Source organism: Notolepis coatsorum (assembly GCF_963971535.1).
Source record: "Notolepis coatsorum genome assembly, chromosome: 1".
NCBI lineage: Eukaryota > Metazoa > Chordata > Actinopteri > Aulopiformes > Paralepididae > Notolepis > Notolepis coatsorum.
In genome coordinates, this window is record NC_140165.1 from 33,007,482 (window position 1) to 33,027,481 (window position 20,000).

Here is a 20,000-nt window from a genome sequence, read left to right on the forward strand (position 1 = left end):
AGAGAGAGAGAGTTTAGTTTTTGTGAGCTTTCTCTCTTTTTGCTCACAAGAAACACACAAGTCTCCATGATTTCTTTTGTTTGTTTGTTTTTCAAGGAAGTCGTTCCTGGTTCCCAGTTTATTCTTGTGGGAATAGAATATGGTTGAAGGAAGCAGCATGTAAGGTTCAAACCTCACCCCTCTTCCCAATGTTTCAACAAAACAATAATGATTTTGTTTGTGAGTAAACAGACGACACCAGCCCCCCCCCCCCCCCCCCCCCCCCCCCCCCCCCCCCCGTCACAGATCAACAGATAACTTGCTGCCCTGTGGCTTTTTTCTATTTTTCTCCCATCCCAATTTCGTCTCTCCAATTCTCCCTTAAATTCTCCCTCCCCTGTCTCGAACGTTGCTAGACTATACCTCCCACTGGTCGGCTGCAATGTGGACCAAGCCTTGCATCACGTGTCCCCTCCGGTACACGAGGAGGCAGCCGTCGCATCTTTTCACCTGTACAGCGCAATCTCTCAGTGGCGAGTAGTAACGCGTGGGAGGCTCGCGCTGCCCCCGATACTTCCTGATTCTGCTGTACAGGCGCACCAACCGACCTGTAGGAGTCGCTGTCCACAACGTCCGATCCCCACCCACCGGCTTTCCACCCTCTAACACTTGCCAATTGTATTAGTATGAACGACCAGCCAAGCCGGAAGCAACGCAGAGAGCTGGGCTCAAACCCAGCATCTCCTGCGTTAGTGGCGAGCGCCTTGCCCACTACACCACTTAGCCGCCCGCGTAAGAATATTTTTTAAATGTATAATTAGACTGACAAAACGATATAATTTAAGAATATAATTGTAAGAACTTGCACAAGCTCTCGTAGGGTCAGGCTTGTTTATTTGGGCCCGATCTCTACTCCATATGAATAGAATAGAATAGAATAGAAATACTTTAATCATCCCGAGGGAAATTTGGCACTACAAATCGCTCACAGTAAACATTTAGGTAGACAGAACAAAGTCACGAATAAGAATTAAAAAAAAATTGCCTAAGAATAAAGAATAAAATAAGCCAAAGAATAAGATAATAATAATAAAGTATGGTCCGGGATTCACATTTCGTATGTTATGTATATACATTCTAGTATAAAATATACAGAAGTCTACAGTGAGTGGTACAGTAAGTCTAATATTGAACAATGTTGTTTTAAAAGTATAAAGTCCAGGAAGATGGTAACTGTCACCCTGTGCTCAGTGATGCAGTGAGGCACAGTGATGCATTGTAAAGTCTGATGGCTGTCGGAATGAACGACTTCCTGTGCCTTTCAGTGCTACATCTTGGTAGTGTTAGTCTAGCACTGAACATGCTCCTCCTGTCAGCCAAGTCTGTGTGTAGTGGGTGGGAGGGGTTGTCCCTCTTCTTTCCCTTCTTCTTCACAAGACCCTCTTCTTGGAACCAAGTAAGGTTTCGTCGATATTCCAATGTAGTTTTGCTTGTACAGTTATACAGTTTCCCCCACCCCCCCCACCCCCCCCCCCCCACCACAACCACCTCCAATGTAGAGTTTGATTACAATTTGAGAGCACGGTCCAATTCCTGGGTGTCTTTGTCTGTGTGTGTTCACCAACTTGGCAATGGAGAGAGAGAGAGAGAGAGAGAGAGAGAGAGAGAGAGAGGAGAGAGAAAGAGTGAGAGTGAGAGTGAGAGTGAGAGAGAGAGAGAGAGAGAGAGAGAGAGAGAGAGAGAGAGAGAGAGAGAGAGAGAGAGAGAGAGAGAGAGAGAGAGAGAGAGAGAAAGGCCTTTCATCTTGGCTCCTGCCATGGAAGCTAATGTTTTGTTTACCTTGCCGGGCCAATCAAGGGCCTCTGGGCCCCTCCCAATATTAACCAATTAGAGGCCCTTGCATGCTCCTTGTTACTAATTATCTTGGGGGGCATTCCAGGCTTTAGGGGGTACAAAAGGACAAGAACAGAGAACAGAGTCCTCTCTTCTTTTCTATACAGTTTGCTCAAAAGAAGAGCAGGTCAGAATATGACACTCCACTAACCCTGATTCCTTCTAGCCAGGTCAACTAGAGTTTAGATCCGGGGCCCAAACCGATGAGCCCGACCCTCCCAGACCCTGAGCGAGTTCTGTCCGAGCCCGGCATGGGGCTGCATGTTTCAAATGCGATTCAAAACCTTGTTTTTTCAGTGCAGTGGGAAAGCAGCAGAATACGCCGTTTCTATTCGGGACGGTTTGATCTGATTTCAAAGCGCAATGTAAACAACTTATCTCAGAGCAGCAGAAAGCGAACAAACGAAGCAACAGGCCCACGAGTCTTCACTGTCTTCAGTTCTTGACCCACTTCATACCGTGCCGCTGCACCTCACTGAGATGTCTCTTCTCCATATGCCTATATGAGACCGATATTAAACATGAATGAATCCATATACCATATAGGCTATACCTGCGGTAGGAAAACAGAGTCTTTTGAGAAGCTTGAGGGAGAGAGCAGATGGGTTGTTTTGCAGCCCACAGTGTAGAAGTAAGGCCCTGCTTGTACAGTTGAAGTCCTCCTTCGTTCAGCACCACGGACAGCGCAGTATGTTTTGTCAGCTGGGGATTAATAAAGGATCATCTTAGGGGGGTTCTCCAGGACGATTTGGACATTTGGATAAATGTGCCAAGTTATGCCAAGTACCAAATTCCGGAATATAAGGGCTGCTGGTTTTGTTAGTAGTTCTGAAGGCGCTGTTCACACTTTGAAATGTCATAAACAAAATTCATAAAACCTGACCTCCAAGGTGGGTTTAACAGGACAGGCCTGTTTGAACTAAGCAATAATGTCTATGATTTTTCAGATCATTAAACGTCGCAAGTAGGTTATCGGAGGCAGTAGCCGACTCTGCAGAAATGCAACTTCTGGAGGAGAAAGTGAGTGCAGGTGCGCTGTGGGACTAAGAGGTTTTCTGCTTGTTCTGTTGAAGTTTTATTTTATTTATATTTATTTATTTTTACTTTGAACAGAAGTTCCATCTTGTGCCAGTGTGTGTTACTGTAAGTACAAATACATTTAAAATAAGTGGCAATGGATGAAAGAGGGGGGTTGGAACTGGACATCGAAATGCTAACAGCCACAAAGATTTTTACTAAAAATGAATGCTTCCAACTCTCATGGCAGATACTTCAGAATCCTCTGGCATACAGTACTCTCTCACAGCTCCAATGGAGATAAAATAACGTATCATGTATACTTTTATTAATCCCCTTGGGAAATCCATCCTCTGCATTTGATCCAATCCTAACTATTTAGGAGCAGTGGGCAGCCACACAGCGCGGTGCCCGGGGCACCAACCCGGCTGTGAAGCCAGTACCTTGGTCAAGGGCACCAACCCTGGCTGTGATGCCAGTACCTTGGTCAAGGCACCAACTCCGGTTGTGATGCCAGTACCTTGGTCAAGGGACCAACTCCGGTTGTGATGCCAGTACCTTGGTCAAGGGACCAACTCCGGTTGTGATGCCAGTACCTTGGTCAAGGGACCAACTCCGGTTGTGATGCCAGTACCTTGGTCAAGGCACCAACTCCGGTTGTGATGCCAGTACCTTGGTCAAGGCACCAACTCCGGTTGTGATGCCAGTACCTTGGTCAAGGCACCAACTCCGGTTGTGATGCCAGTACCTTGGTCAAGGCACCAACTCCGGTTGTGATGCCAGTACCTTGGTCAAGGGCAAATTAAAAATGAAAGAATTACACATACAACGGTTGCCAGAGAAAAATTACAAAAAGAGAAAATCTTGCCAAAAAGACAGTTTCCCTCCAACACTACCGTATGATGCTCAAACGATCACGCAGAGAAGACATTTACATTTACATTACATTTTGTCATTTAGCTGACGCTTTTATCCAAAGCGACTTACAAGTTTTGTACGACATGTCAGTAGGAAGGGTACAAATCAGCTGAGTAACAATGTTCATCACAGTGTTCAGTGTTGAGTGTATGTTAGTATATTAGGAAGAGTGCATGACAATAAGAAGTTTAGTGTTTTCTTTTCATTTCAGATATTGATTGAAGAAGTGTGTCTTTAGTCGACGGCAAAAGATCAGCCGGGGTTTCGGCTGTCCTAACTGTGGTGGGAAGTTCGTTCCACCATTGTGGAGCGAGGACAGAGAATAGGCGGCTTCTCTTTGATGACCCTCCCGGAGCTTGGATAGGAGTAGGTCTGAGGCGGCAAGAAGATGCAGAGCATTCATTACAGTAACAAGAAACGACCAAGATGGACTCTGAAAGTCGACTCCTTCCCGCGGCTACAGCAACAGTGAGTGTAATTTCCATCAGTGCTTCACAGTCCTATACAGTCCAGTATCTATATACACTATAGATACAATGTAAAATATAAATACAAATACAATATAATATAATATAAAAAAGTACAAATACAAGATAGTCCAGTGATATGAGTCTATGGATGTTTTTTGACGTTTACCTCTTACCTTACACTTTCTCTAAGATCTACCAATTTATCTAGGAGTATATTACTTACTTAAGTAATACATCCTGAAAGTGTATGGAGTGATGGGCGCTGAAGGACATCAATAGCTCCCGGAGTAAATAAAAGACAAACTGAAAGCGAGAAAAGTCTAAATAAATCCAATGTGAAAGTGAAAGTGAAAGTGAAAGTGAAAAAGGTATACTGCGACGGGGGGCCCAGACCGCTGGCAAACGTATTTCAACCTGACGATGAATCATGGTCCCATGTCATGTTAGGAAACACAGGGAAGTCGAGCAGTGACAGGCTTTAGGGGGTACAAAAGGACAAGAACAGAGAACAGAGTCCTCTCTTCTTTTCTATACAGTTTGCTCAAAGTTTAGATCCGGGGCCCAAACCGATGAGCCTGACCCTCCGAGACATGCTCATGCTATTAATACACGACACCCGCACACAAAAGGGAGCATTGTTGACCTCGCTAAAAGACGGGGCCCCACTCTATGTATTCACTGAAACACCTCACTTCCGCCCCGCATTCGCTGCACGTAGATCTGCATTCATGGGCTAGCGGTGCGGCAAACCCCTTGCCGTCAATTAACCGAGACAGGATGGCTATATGTATCCACTCTATTCATGCAAGGGGGACTCAGTCGGCCTCCTCCTCCTCGCTAATGACACACAGCGCCTTTAGGTCAGAGAGTACACCTTGGGTCAAAGGTGAGGAGGAATCTGTGCGGGCCAGGAGGTTGTAAACTCTCCCACTCTCCCACCCTGTGTGACGCACACTTTCTGGTGTGTGTGTGTGTGTGTGTGTGTGTGTACACGCATGTGTGTGCATGCTTGTCTGAGCATTTTGTGTTAATGTGTGTACTAGTCGCTAACTGAATTTGTTTTGTATCAATTTGTCTTTTGTTTTTCTCTTTGTTTTTCTTTTCACTTCTTTAATAAGCACAGGATTTAAACTGGCCTTTTTCTTTTTTTTTTACTAAACAGATCATTGGATTTGTTCCAAAAATAAATAATGCAAACAAAGAGTTTCTTTAGTCGAGGACCCATCTCTACCTCACACAGTGTGTACAGTGTATGAAGAGAGTGTGTTGGAGAGAGAGAGGGGGAGAGAGAGATAGTGGGAGAAGAGAGGAAGAGAGGGTTGGGGAAAAAGAGAGAGAGAGAGAGAGAGAGAGAGAGAGAGAGAGAGAGAGAGAGAGAGAGAGAGAGAGAGAGAGAGAGAGAGAGAGAGAGCGAGAGAGAGAGAGAGAGGGAGGTCTGTTGGTGCTCTTGACCGTTGCTGGGAGCCCAAGGTGCCAGCCCTTCTACTTTATGATCCGGAGCGGTGAAAGAAACAGGCCTCTAACCTCCCCGCGCTGGCATTACCATAAGTAAACCCCGCAAAGCGCGTCATCGCCGTGGGCAAATATCAGGGTGGCACAGACTCTCCCTCCGCTCTGCAGGAGTTGAGCACACACACACACACACACACACACACACACACACACACACACACACACACACACACACACACACACACACACACACACACACACACACACACACACACACACACACACACACACACACACACACACACACACACTGGGCATCCGAGGGACAATGGACGGATGGACCCCCAAGGGACAATCTTCATTAGCTCTTTCAGCTAAGTAACAATGTTCGTCAAACAGTGTTGAACTTGGGTGCTACAGTCTTGAGTGCATAGTAGCAAAGACATATTAGCATAGTAGGTAGTAATATAGGCAAGGACGATTATTTAGTAGCAAAGTGCACGATAGTAAGAGACATTATGAAGGTTAGTTTATTTAATAATTTTTTCACCCTCAGTCTTCACCCTCCACTGCTGCCCCTCCTTGTTCCATACCTTACTTTATTTTACCTTACTTGTGTGTAGACATGTTGTTCTACAATAACCCCCCCCCCCCCCCACCAATTGTTTAAAATGTTTTATTTAACTAAATAAGCCCAAACTTTTCAAATACTTCAGTGCAGGGTTGTGTCGTCATTTCACTACCACACTACAGAAGGTTAACCATTTCACTACCACACTACAGAAGGTTAACCATTTCACTACCACACTACAGAAGGTTAACCCTTTCACTACCACTACAGAAGGTTAACTGGAAAAAACATTTACTTATCGACTGCGACCCCGATGGCCCGATTCATCGACAAACCCAGGCACAGGGAGCTCCATCAACTCCAGTGTTACTAGTAGTAAGTGTCTGGGTTTCTTGGGGGGGGGGGGGGTAGTGGAAGGGAGGGATGTTTTAATATGTGGTCAACTGAAGTTGCCGAGGGTATTCTCCACCCGCATCTTCTCTCTCTCTTTCTCTCTCTCTCTCTCTCTCTCTCTCTCTCTCTCTGTCTCTTCTCCATCCCTTCCTCCTCCTCCTCCTCCTCCTCCTCCTCCTCCTCCTCCTGGTACCGGAGGCTGGAATGTGGTTGCGTTGGCCAGAGTCAACTGTGGTCTATCTGTAGCAGCGACCAGCGGCCTGCAGGCCCAGAGTCAACATGGCAGCCTTGGCCTCGCCGCCCGCCACCCCGCTAAGTGAATAATTATACTGCAAGACGACCGCCGCTTCACAGCTACACCACCACACACACACACACACACACACACACACACACACACACACACACACACACACACACACACACACACACACACACACACACACACACACACACACACACACACACACACACACACACACACACACACACACACACACACACACACACAGGGACGGACGCGCATCCACACACACTGCGGTATCAAACTCTCTCACAAACATATCCACTATAAAGCTGTAGTGCACACGACTCTCACACACATTATGGAACTGTGTGAGCTGTCTGAACACACACACACACAGAGTGGTATCAACTCTCACACACACATTTCCACTATAAAGCTGTAGTGCACACGACTCTCACACACACACTGTTATTTACTTTCTCACACACATTATGAACACACAGACACACACACGAACAGAGTGGTATCAACTCTCACACAAACATTTCCATTATAAAACACAAACACACGTACACACACACAGAATGCACACACACACACACACACACTACACACATATACACACACAGAACGCACACACACATGCATGCACACACACACACACACAGAATGCACACACATACACTTAATGCACACACACACACACACATAATGCACACACAGAACGCACACACATACATATACACACAGACACATATTGCACACACACAGACAGACACACACACAAACTCTACACTTCAGTGAAGAATCTCAATGAAAACTTGGCAGCGTAACAAAAACTCAAATCATTTTAATAAATTCTTCATGCCTTTTTTTGAATTTTTTTAATTTAGCGCAATTTCTTTTGCTGCAACCAAATGTTGAGTATATGTCTGTCTGTGGGTCCATCCGTTGGTCTGTAGTAATAACTAGTACTTTATTGTGCCAGAAGGGAAATGATCTCTCTGCGTTTCATCCATCCTACCCACTTATGCCAAGTTCAGACTCGCCGATAGCGTTCTGGAGATCGCTGACTAAAAGGCCCAGATCAGAAGCAACTCTGTGTTGGCTCTGGGCGTGCACGTCAGTGTGTTGGCTCTGCGCGTGCACGTCAGTGTGGTCGCTCTGCGCGTGCATGTCAGTGTGTTGGCTCTGCGCGTGCACGTCAGTGTGTTGGCTCTGGGCGTGCATGTCAGTGTGTTGGCTCTGCGCGTGCACGTCAGTGTGGTCGCTCTGCGCGTGCATGTCAGTGTGTTGGCTCTGCGCGTGCACGTCAGTGTGTTGGCTCTGCGCGTGCACGTCAGTGTGTTGGCTCTGCGCGTGCACGTCAGTGTGTTGGCTCTGCGCGTGCATGTCAGTGTGTTGGCTCTGCGCGTGCACGTCAGTGTGTTGGCTCTGCGCGTGCACGTCAGTGTGTTGGCTCTGCGCGTGCACGTCAGTGTGTTGGCTCTGCGCGTGCACGTCAGTGTGTTGGCTCTGCGCGTGCACGTCAGTGTGTTGGCTCTGCGCGTGCATGTCAGTGTGTTGGCTCTGCGCGTGCATGTCAGTGTGTTGGCTCTGCGCGTGCACGTCAGTGTGTTGGCTCTGCGCGTGCACGTCAGTGTGTTGGCTCTGCGCGTGCATGTCAGTGTGTTGGCTCTGCGCGTGCACGTCAGTGTGGTCGCTCTGCGCGTGCACGTCAGTGTGTTGGCTCTGCGCGTGCACGTCAGTGTGGTCGCTCTGCGCGTGCATGTCAGTGTGTTGGCTCTGCGCGTGCACGTCAGTGTGTTGGCTCTGCGCGTGCACGTCAGTGTGTTGGCTCTGCGCGTGCACGTCAGTGTGTTGGCTCTGCGCGTGCATGTCAGTGTGTTGGCTCTGCGCGTGCACGTCAGTGTGTTGGCTCTGCGCGTGCACGTCAGTGTGTTGGCTCTGCGCGTGCACGTCAGTGTGTTGGCTCTGCGCGTGCACGTCAGTGTGTTGGCTCTGCGCGTGCACGTCAGTGTGTTGGCTCTGCGCGTGCACGTCAGTGTGTTGGCTCTGCGCGTGCACGTCAGTGTGTTGGCTCTGCGCGTGCATGTCAGTGTGTTGGCTCTGCGCGTGCACGTCAGTGTGTTGGCTCTGCGCGTGCACGTCAGTGTGTTGGCTCTGCGCGTGCACGTCAGTGTGTTGGCTCTGCGCGTGCATGTCAGTGTGTTGGCTCTGCGCGTGCACGTCAGTGTGTTGGCTCTGCGCGTGCATGTCAGTGTGGTCGCTCTGCGCGTGCACGTCAGTGTGTTGGCTCTGCGCGTGCACGTCAGTGTGTTGGCTCTGCGCGTGCACGTCAGTGTGTTGGCTCTGCGCGTGCACGTCAGTGTGTTGGCTCTGCGCGTGCACGTCAGTGTGTTGGCTCTGCGCGTGCACGTCAGTGTGTTGGCTCTGCGCGTGCATGTCAGTGTGTTGGCTCTGCGCGTGCACGTCAGTGTGTTGGCTCTGCGCGTGCACGTCAGTGTGTTGGCTCTGCGCGTGCACGTCAGTGTGGTCGCTCTGCGCGTGCACGTCAGTGTGTTGGCTCTGCGCGTGCACGTCAGTGTGTTGGCTCTGCGCGTGCACGTCAGTGTGTTGGCTCTGGGCGTGCACGTCAGTGTGTTGGCTCTGGGCGTGCACGTCAGTGTGTTGGCTCTGCGCGTGCACGTCAGTGTGTTGGCTCTGCGCGTGCATGTCAGTGTGTTGGCTCTGCGCGTGCATGTCAGTGTGTTGGCTCTGCGCGTGCACGTCAGTGTGTTGGCTCTGCGCGTGCATGTCAGTGTGTTGGCTCTGCGCGTGCACGTCAGTGTGTTGGCTCTGCGCGTGCACGTCAGTGTGTTGGCTCTGCGCGTGCATGTCAGTGTGTTGGCTCTGCGCGTGCACGTCAGTGTGTTGGCTCTGCGCGTGCATGTCAGTGTGTTGGCTCTGCGCGTGCACGTCAGTGTGTTGGCTCTGCGCGTGCACGTCAGTGTGTTGGCTCTGCGCGTGCACGTCAGTGTGTTGGCTCTGCGCGTGCACGTCAGTGTGTTGGCTCTGCGCGTGCACGTCAGCGTGTTGGCTCTGCGGGTGCACGTCAGTGTGTTGGCTCTGCGCGTGCACGTCAGTGTGTTGGCTCTGCGCGTGCACGTCAGTGTGTTGGCTCTGCGCGTGCACGTCAGCGTGTTGGCTCTGCGGGTGCATGTCAGCGCTCGGTCGCTCTGTGTGAACTGTTCCAAGACGCGTGACTCGTCAATGTGTTGCAGACGCCCGACAGATATCTAGCATGTTAAATATCTGGACCCTTTCAGGGACAGGCAATGAGCTACAGCCAATGAGAGCGCAAGACACGAGAGAGGGAGAGAGAGAGAGAGCTGTGGTTGATTATACAATTTAAAAGCTGTCTTGTCTAAATCAGAACAAGAAAATTATTAAACTGTTCAGGCTATTGCTATGTTCAATGAACCCACCGTGTTATTAGAGTGTCTCTATTAGTTGTGATTCATGATTTTAGGGACATTTTAAAAAGGGGGCAGAGATCTGGGAAATAGCCTACTGTATACATCTTACTATATATCTTACTATACATCTTACTATACAGCTTACTATACATCTTACTATACAGCTTACTATACATCTTACTATACAGCTTACTATAGATCTACTACTATACAGCTTACTATACAGCTTACTATACATCTTACTATACATCTTACTATACAGCCTACTATACAGCTTACTATACAGCTTACTATACATCTTACTATACAGCTTACTATACAGCTTACTATACAGCTTACTATACATCTTACTATACAGCCTACTATACAGCTTACTATACAGCTTACTATACAGCTTACTATACAGCTTACTATACATCTTACTATACATCTTACTATACATCTTACTATACATCTTACTATAGATCTACTACTATACAGCCTACTATACATCTTACTATACATCTTACTATGCATCTTACTATGCAGCTTACTATACAGCTTACTATACATCTTACTATACATCTTACTATACATCTTACTATACATCTTACTATACAGCCTACTATACAGCTTACTATACAGCTTACTATACATCTTACTATACAGCTTACTATACATCTTACTATACATCTTACTATACAGCCTACTATACATCTTACTATACATCTTACTATGCATCTTACTATGCAGCTTACTATACAGCTTACTATACATCTTACTATACATCTTACTATACATCTTACTATACATCTTACTATACAGCCTACTATACATCTTACTATACATCTTACTATACATCTTACTATACATCTTACTATACATCTTACTATACAGCTTACTATACATCTTACTATACAGCCTACTATACATCTTACTATACAGCTTACTATACAGCTTACTATACATCTTACTATACAGCTTACTATACATCTTACTATACAGCCTACTATACATCTTACTATACAGCTTACTATACATCTTACTATACAGCTTACTATACAGCTTACTATACAGCTTACTATACATCTTACTATACATCTTACTATACATCTTACTATACAGCTTACTATACAGCTTACTATACATCTTACTATACAGCTTACTATACAGCTTACTATACATCTTACTATACAGCTTACTATACATCTTACTATACAGCCTACTATACATCTTACTATGCATCTTACTATGCAGCTTACTATACATCTTACTATACAGCTTACTATACAGCTTACTATACATCTTACTATACATCTTACTATACAGCTTACTATACAGCTTACTATACATCTTACTATACATCTTACTATACAGCTTACTATACAGCTTACTATACAGCTTACTATACAGCTTACTATACATCTTACTATACATCTTACTATGCATCTTACTATGCAGCTTACTATACAGCTTACTATACATCTTACTATACAGCTTACTATACATCTTACTATACAGCCTACTATACATCTTACTATACATCTTACTATACAGCTTACTATACAGCTTACTATATACAGCCCATGGGGAAAATGAGACCCGGACAAGGAAAGAATCACAGCTCATTCTCTCAGATAAAAAGAGAAACCGTTAAAACCTTGCCATGTGCTTTTCTCCAAGGTATTCCTCTGACCGAAACGAATACCTCCATGACCAAAACCTGAGTCACCTCTTGTGTGTGTTTTCATGACGTAGTTCGGAGACCAGGCAGACTCAGTGTTTCCCCTATATGCATTCAGAATTAGGACCGCCGCTGCTATGAACTAGACTATTAAAAAAAAAGTATAAAAAAAAATGAGTCATGTAGTCTAAAACCACAACAACATCACACAGACTTCAAGATACCCGATTGAGTTGTATCGTGTGAACAGCACGGTGCGCATAATGGTTTGTAAATTCGTGTTGTGTGTAGGCTGCTTGAGGAGCAGTGGGCGAAAAATCTATTGACCAACAGAAGAAGCTGTATATTTGCTTCATCGATTTCACGAAGGCCTTCGATGGAGTTGAACATACAACATTGATTGAGAACACTCCCCTATGGCAGGAGGCTGCGGTCCATCAGGGCCAAAACCTCACGCCACAAGAATAGTTTCTTCCCTTCTGCAGTGAGCCTCATCAACAAGGCTGACCCCCCCCCACTGACCCCCCCCCACTGTGTTACATTAACACATTGGTCGCCAAAAACGCCGTACAGCGTTATTGCCCGCCATGCGTTGAACGCCAACAACGCTGTAAGCCGTTTTTTAAATCAATATTTCATTTTTTCGCCATGGCATTCATAATTCATCCAGCCAACCTCCGGTGCTGCAGCGGGACCCTGAATGAGAGTGCAACGCCTCAATACCGCCGCCTGGTGGATGGTCGGGCGAGTTACACTCTCAAAACCGGAAGTTGTGATCGGTGCGTCGAGGAAATTCCTCCTGCAGTAATATCTTGCTACGTGGGTCCAGACAAACACTGGCGTGCATATGGATCGCCTCCATAACACAATAATCGATATGATTTCGGCGTTTATTGCGCCATACAAACCGGAAATGGATCTAGGAGATCGGCGTCAAATAAATGGGATCTTTTACCTCTAGTATCATCGGCGAACGGTAAGAGGACAGTAACGCTATTTTCAACCCGATTGTGCATTTCTTTGTTTGCAAACAGTCTGATCAATATATCAACCCATACTAAATAAAGCCGTTAGTGACGATCACGGAATTATAAACGACCCCCCCCCTTTCCTTCACGCATGATCACCTCCATCTCGAAAGTCATGGAAAAAATAGTCTACGAACAGGTCGAAAAGTACCTAGCGGAAAAAAATCTAATCTACGAATTCCAATCTGGCTTCAGAACATCCCACTCCACTGACACATGCCTTCTCTATTTGAATGACCACATCAAACAAGAGGTGGACGCAGGCAAATACTGCGGCATGGTCATGCTGGACCTACAAAAGGCCTTTGACACGGTCAATCACTCCATTCTGATTGACAAGCTAAAAGCAATTGGTTTTGATAGTCTATCAGTGAGCTGGATGCAATCCTACCTTGAGGGGAGGGAACAGATGGTGGAGGTAAACGGTACCCTATCCCCCCCCCTCACAGTGAGCTGTGGTGTTCCACAAGGAAGCATACTAGGACCGCTACTGTTCCTAATTTATGCAAATTACATGTCGTCAGCTTGTGACTGCAACTTGTTCCTGTTTGCGGACGACTCAGCCCTGCTGGTCTCTGACAAGAACAAGTTACAGGTTGAAAAAACCCACAGCTCGGAACTAGGCAGAATCTGCATATGGCTCGCTGATAACAAACTATCATTACACATGGGCAAAACAGAGTCCATTCTCTTCGGTTCAAATAACAAACTCAGCAAGACCGACGGCTTCTCAGTTACAGTGGGTGACAATATTGTCACAAGGAAAGATGAAATTACCTACCTGGGTTCCATCCTAGAGGCTAATCTCTCCTGTGACAAAATGGCATCCAATGTAATAAAAAAAGTCAACCAACGAACTCGATTCTTGTACCGGATCTCCTCTCTGGTAAACAAGAATACCCTGAAGACTCTGGCAGGAGCACTCATTCAGGGGTACTACGACTATGCTTGCACCTCATGGTACCAAAGCACCTCAAAGGCGCTAAAAACTAAATTACAAACATCTCAAAACAAACTGGTCAGACTACTGCTTGACCTTACTCCTAGAACCCACCTCACCCCTGCCCACTTTGACAACCTAGGATGGCTTAGAGTAGACGACAGAGTACAGCAACTTGCAATGGGCCTGGTCTACAAGATACACTACACGACCAAGGTACCCATGTACATGTCAAAATACTTCCCAAAGGTCAGTGAATACCACGATCACAACACCAGAGGGAGCTCCACAAATCATGTTAAACCCAGATTTGGCTCAAATAAGGGACTAAACACGTTTCGCAATTATGCCACATCAATGTGGAACGCCCTACCCAAAGCTGTAAAGGAATGTGGATCACTACCCACTTTCAAAACCTCTCTCAAGGGACACCTACGGGAGACTGCAATTCAACACTGGCCCCTGTAAATATCCTAACCCAACCCCCTCCAATGTACAGTCATTTACCTAGTATGGTTTTGTCAATAGTCCAATGTACAATTTTGTTTGTTTGTACAGTGTCTCCCCCCCCCCCCTCAATGTACAGTTTTGCTTGTATATACAGTGTGCCCCCCCCCCCAACCACCTCCAATGTAGATTACCCAGTATGGTTGTCAATATCCCAGTGTACCCAACCCCCCCCCCACCCAACCTCCTCCAATGTACAGTTTCTACGTCAAATGTATATACTCCCTTTTCCTGACTCCTTCTGTATCACAAACAGTACTGTATTTGCAAATCTGGTATGTCATAAATGTATAGATGTAGCAGTACTGTCTATCTGTATGTCATGTATGTCATATATGTCCTGATGAATTGAAAATGGGGGACCCTGATGTAAACAAGACGAAAGTCTTTCTCTGGTCTGCATCCCCTTAACAATTGTGTGTATTGAGCTGTACTGTATTGTACCCATTCTGCAATCTGTTAATAAAGTTTTCAATCAATCAATCAATCAATGATGAAGCATAATGTATACCGATCATATACATTTGATTGTTTTAATATAGCGTGTATAGGAAAGAAATGGCAATCGATAATCTATATATGCGTCGGGGCCTATAACTCGCGTTCTAGGAATTACTGCAGAAAACGTTAAAAACATATTTATATTCTAGAAGGTATTTTTGTATGAATGTATGAATGAAAAAATATAACGTTCCCACATCCTGAACGATAGATAATCGATGTTGAATGTGCCATAGTAATGTCAATATAGCAATACAATTTCAAAAGTTATAGCCCTGCAAAGAAGGTAAACATCTCCATAGGCTTTCAACGGTGGCAGACTGGGTACTTTGATGGGTACAATGGCTGGCAATCACACCCCTACTGGACTATATACTTGCCCACTGTATTGTTATTTCATTCTAATTAGTGTATATATTTGACCACATCTTGCCCAGTTGTACATCCCTGGCCTATTCCTATTTTATTTTTTTTACTTATAATTGTACTATATTCTATTGTGCTATATTTAATTTAGTTTATATCCCATATAATTTTAATCTACCTCTTTATTTACAGTTGTACAGCCCTGGCCTATATTTTATTTCATAATTACAGTATATTATATTCTATTGTGCTTAACTTCATATTTCATTTAATTTTACTCCACCTTTTTATTGTATTATCTGTCTGTTAATGTCTGTCCGCTAATGTCACACTGAAAACGACCAAAGCAAATTCCTTTTATGTGAAAACTACTTGGCAATAAAGACCTTTCTGATTCTGATTCTGAAAACAATGGAAGAATTTGAAATACCAGTTTCTGACGGAAGAATAATTGCCAATTTATACTGGAGGCAGAAGGCTAATGTCAGAATTGGAAAGGAGAAATCCAGAGACTTCTCGCGGAGAAGGGTGTAAGACAAGGATGCATCTTGTCCCCTGTACTCTAATGTACAGTGAATCACTGATGAAAAAAGGTCTGAGAGGAGGGAAGGGAGAACATCACCAAGATAAGATATGCTGATGACACCGCTATAGTCTGTAACTGTCAAGAAGATCTCCAGGACATGATGAATAGGCTGAATGCCGAATGTAAAAACTATGGAATGTCGCTAAACACAAAGAAAACAAAAGTAATGATCATTGAAAAAACACCAGGAACTGTTTGTAAAATACAGGTGGATGGAGAAAAACTTGAACAAGTGAAAGAGTACATGTACCTTGGAAGCTGGATCAGTGAAGGTGGAAGAGCTAATATGGACATCAAGAGAAGAACCGGAATTGCAAAGAGCACGTTCTGGAACCATAAGTTGAAAAAAGAAGACCAGGATTTTGGAAACGTATGTTATGTCAGTCTTTTCATACGGAGCAGAGGCATGGACGCTGAATGAAAAGGCAAAGAGGATGATAGACTCTTTTGAAATGTGGACGCTGAGGAAGATGCTGAAGATAACATGGATCAACATGCATACATAACATAAGATCAAGAATGAGGAGGTACCGAGAAGAGTGGGTATGCAAGGAGGACAGCTGCTGGAGAGGTTGAAAAAGAGAAAGATGGAGTTGTGCGGGCACGTGCTGAGATGATCCAGCGGGGAGATGTTAAAAAAGGTGGTGATGGGGAAGGTGGATGGAAAGAGAGGAAGTGGAAGACCAGGAAGAGGCTGGGTAGACGGCGTCTGTGATTGGAGCGGAGTGAGAGGCGGAGTTGGAGAGAAGAATGGGTTGGAGACGGAGATGCCACCTGATGATGATGAGTTAGGGGTTCAGTGTCTTGCTCACACACTGCTGGGAGGAGCCGGGACAGAACCAGGGCGGGAACATTCAGATGACCAGATGACCCCTCTAGCTGCTGAGCGACGACTAACTCTAACCGTCATATTACCAGATGACCGCTCTACCTCCTGAGACACTGCTACCCCTAACCTTCAGATTACCAGATGACCGCTCTACCTCCTGAGACACTGCTATCCCTAACCTTCTGATGACCAGATGACCGCTCTACCTCCTGAGACACTGCTATCCCTAACCTTCAGATTACCAGATGACCGCTCTACCTCCTGAGACACTGCTATCCCTAACCTACAGATTACCAGATGACCGCTCTACCTCCTGAGACACTGCTACCCCTAACCTTCAGATTACCAGATGACCGCTCTACCTCCTGAGACACTGCTACCCCTAACCTTCAGATTACCAGATGACCGCTCTACCTCCTGAGCCACAACTAACTATAACCTTTACATTACCAGATGACCGCTCTACCTCCTGAGCCACAACTAACTCTAACCTTTACATTACCAGATGACCGCTCTACCTCCTGAGCCACAACTAACTCTAACCTTTACATTACCAGATGACCGCTCTACCTCCTGAGACACTGCTACCCCTAACCTTCAGATTACCAGATGACCGCTCTACCTCCTGAGACACTGCTACCCCTAACCTTCAGATTACCAGATGACCGCTCTACCTCCTGAAACACTGCCAGTGAGTTATTTTAATTAGTTCTTTCCTGGAAAATGACGAGCACATCTCTGGTTAGCACTAGATTTAAAGAGGTCTTGATGACTTGATGACTGCATGTGGGAAACACAATTTTACAGATTTGTCCATTGAGTCAAATAATCGATTAGTGGACAAAGTCCTAAGACTAATAGTCGACTAAGAGTTTTCTTAAGTGGAGGACAGCCCTCCTAATAGAAATATGGAGGCATCTACCCTTAAAAATGCTGGTGCAGTGCCGGTTCAGAATGCGTGCCCGTTCAGAATGCGTGCCCGTTCTGAATGCGTGCCCGTTCAGAATGCGTGCCCGTTCAGAATGTGTGCCCGTTCAGAATGCGTGCCCGTTCGGAATGTGTGCCCGTTCAGAACAGGCTGATTGCTTTGCCCCCGGCATTGCAGTGTTCTCGAGAAACACTCATCCGATCACCTTCACACTCGACAGGGCACTCACTCGGGCCCTGAGCAACACACGCCAAGTGTGAAGTCAATCGGATGAACGGTTCTTGAGATAATCAAAGGACAGACATACGGACGGACGGACAAAGAGACTCCTTCCATTTTAGTTAGATTACAGGGCTGTAGTGGTGCACTCAGCTGACCTCATCAACCACCTACACATACACAATCCCTATGCTCTCTCTCCCTCTCTCCACACACACACACACACACACTCTCTCTCTCTCTCTCTCTCTCTCTCTCTCTCTCTCTCTCTCTCTCTCTCTCTCTCTCTCTCTCTCTCTCTCTCTCTCCCTCTCTCTCCCTCTCTCTCTCTCTCTCTCACACACACACACACACCAGAGATGCTGGGAGAGGGTGACAGCCTAATTTGGGGTGTGATTAATGGGCCACTGCTGTGATGGCATCTAAATTACAGTAGACGTGAGCCTGCATAGGGGCTGCTGTATAGTGCTGTACAGTGGCATACGTTATGTGTGTGTGTGTGTGTGTGTGTGTGTGTGTGTGTGTGTGTGTGTGTGTGTGTGTGTGTGTGTGTGTGTGTGAGTGTGTGTGTGTGTGTTCCTCTGTAAATGTTGCAGGACGTGAGCCTGAATATAAGCAGGTGGACGGCTCTGTTGAAGCAGTGAGACTGTATCCGTGTGTGTGTGTGTGTGTGTGTGTGTGTGTGTGTGTGTGTGTGTGTGTGTGTGTGTGTGTGTGTGTGTGTGTGTGTGTGTGTGTGTGTGTGTGTGTAAGGAGGTGGAAGCCTCGCAGCGGCGGCTCCTCGGTGTAAACTCAGTTAAACACCGACCACCTCACCGCCATGGTGTTTCACATACGTGGTCACATGGTGCTGGTGAGCGGAGAGTTCAGGGGGACAGGTGTCTGCTAGCACCTAGTGACCACCATTACCATGTGTGTGTGTGTGTGTGTGTGTGTGTGTGTGTGTGTGTGTGTGTGTGTGTGTGTGTGTGTGTGTGTGTGTGTGTGTGTGTGTGTGTGTGTGTGTGTGTGTGTGTGTGTGTGTGTGTGTGTGTGTGTGTGTGTGTGTGCACGTACCTGTCTTGCGGAGAGGGAAGTCGTCCCGGGGGTTGTACATGCCCAGCACGGGGTGGTTATAGGTGGACAGGCCTGTCTGCGGAGGGGAGCTCTGGTCCAGGGAACTATGTTGGGTTTTCCTGCGTGGGGGAACACACACACACACAATCAATGAATGTATTGATACATTTATTTATATTACAAATGATACACCAGTAGAAGTCATGTTATTTCCTCATTGTGAATTGTCGCAGAACATCTCCTGCTGGGTGGGTTCTCTCATTCATAACAATGGAAGCGATAACAAAATAGGCTCGTTTGAGGCGAGCTATGCCTGCACAGTTTTGACCACCACCTTGCCAAGCGTGTTGCATGCCGGTTAGATTGTTGTCCGACTTGCTCTGGAAATCTGACTGTGAGAGCCGCGGAAATCTCATGGTAGCGAGGCACTCGCAGTTTCCAGGGCTAGGCGACACAGTTGCTCTCCACCGACTGCACAATCTCATGCATGATGGGAAACGACTTGCTCTGGTTGGCACAAAGTGCCCATTGGCTAGGAAAAGCTGTCACCACCCCACAAGGGAGTTATGAGAGACATCTATCTTATCCATTATTATTCCAAGTTATACTGTATTTCATTACCTACGCTTTTCTGCTTCGCCTATGGGATCACACTCAGCGCCTGTGCACGTCAACTGAAAACTTCTCACATGCACCTCCCGTCTGTCCGACCACGCCACCTCCGGCCAGCTTATAGCCCAGGTGTGGTTGGTCAGCTCCCCCTTCCTCATTGTTTCAACGAAACGTTTGTGCTCACAGGCCTTCGGCAGTTGGAACGGAAATGTAGTTAGTTAGTTAGGTGAGAGATGTAAGGATATTCCACAGACGTCCTTTTTGCAGGACTTCCCCGGCGCGTTCGGAAAAGGAAGTGCTTGGGACCGCTGCTCGTTAGGGAGTTTTTCCTAGCATACCGCAGATACCGCACGCTAATCGCGTGTAG

General features: G+C 46.3%; 1 protein-coding gene across 1 annotated transcript in view; it reads right to left on the reverse strand.

Annotated features, from left to right (window-relative positions):
• LOC311229276 (uncharacterized protein) overlaps positions 1–20,000 on the reverse strand; it is a gene marked incomplete at its 5' end in the record, with an annotated part of 145,380 nt that overhangs the window by 38,806 nt on the left and 86,574 nt on the right. The window contains 4 exon segments of the mRNA XM_084315344.1: positions 4,692–4,753; positions 8,015–10,167; positions 18,802–18,815; positions 19,022–19,140. Coding sequence (XP_084171470.1) covers positions 4,692–4,753; positions 8,015–10,167; positions 18,802–18,815; positions 19,022–19,140 — 2,348 coding nt within the window.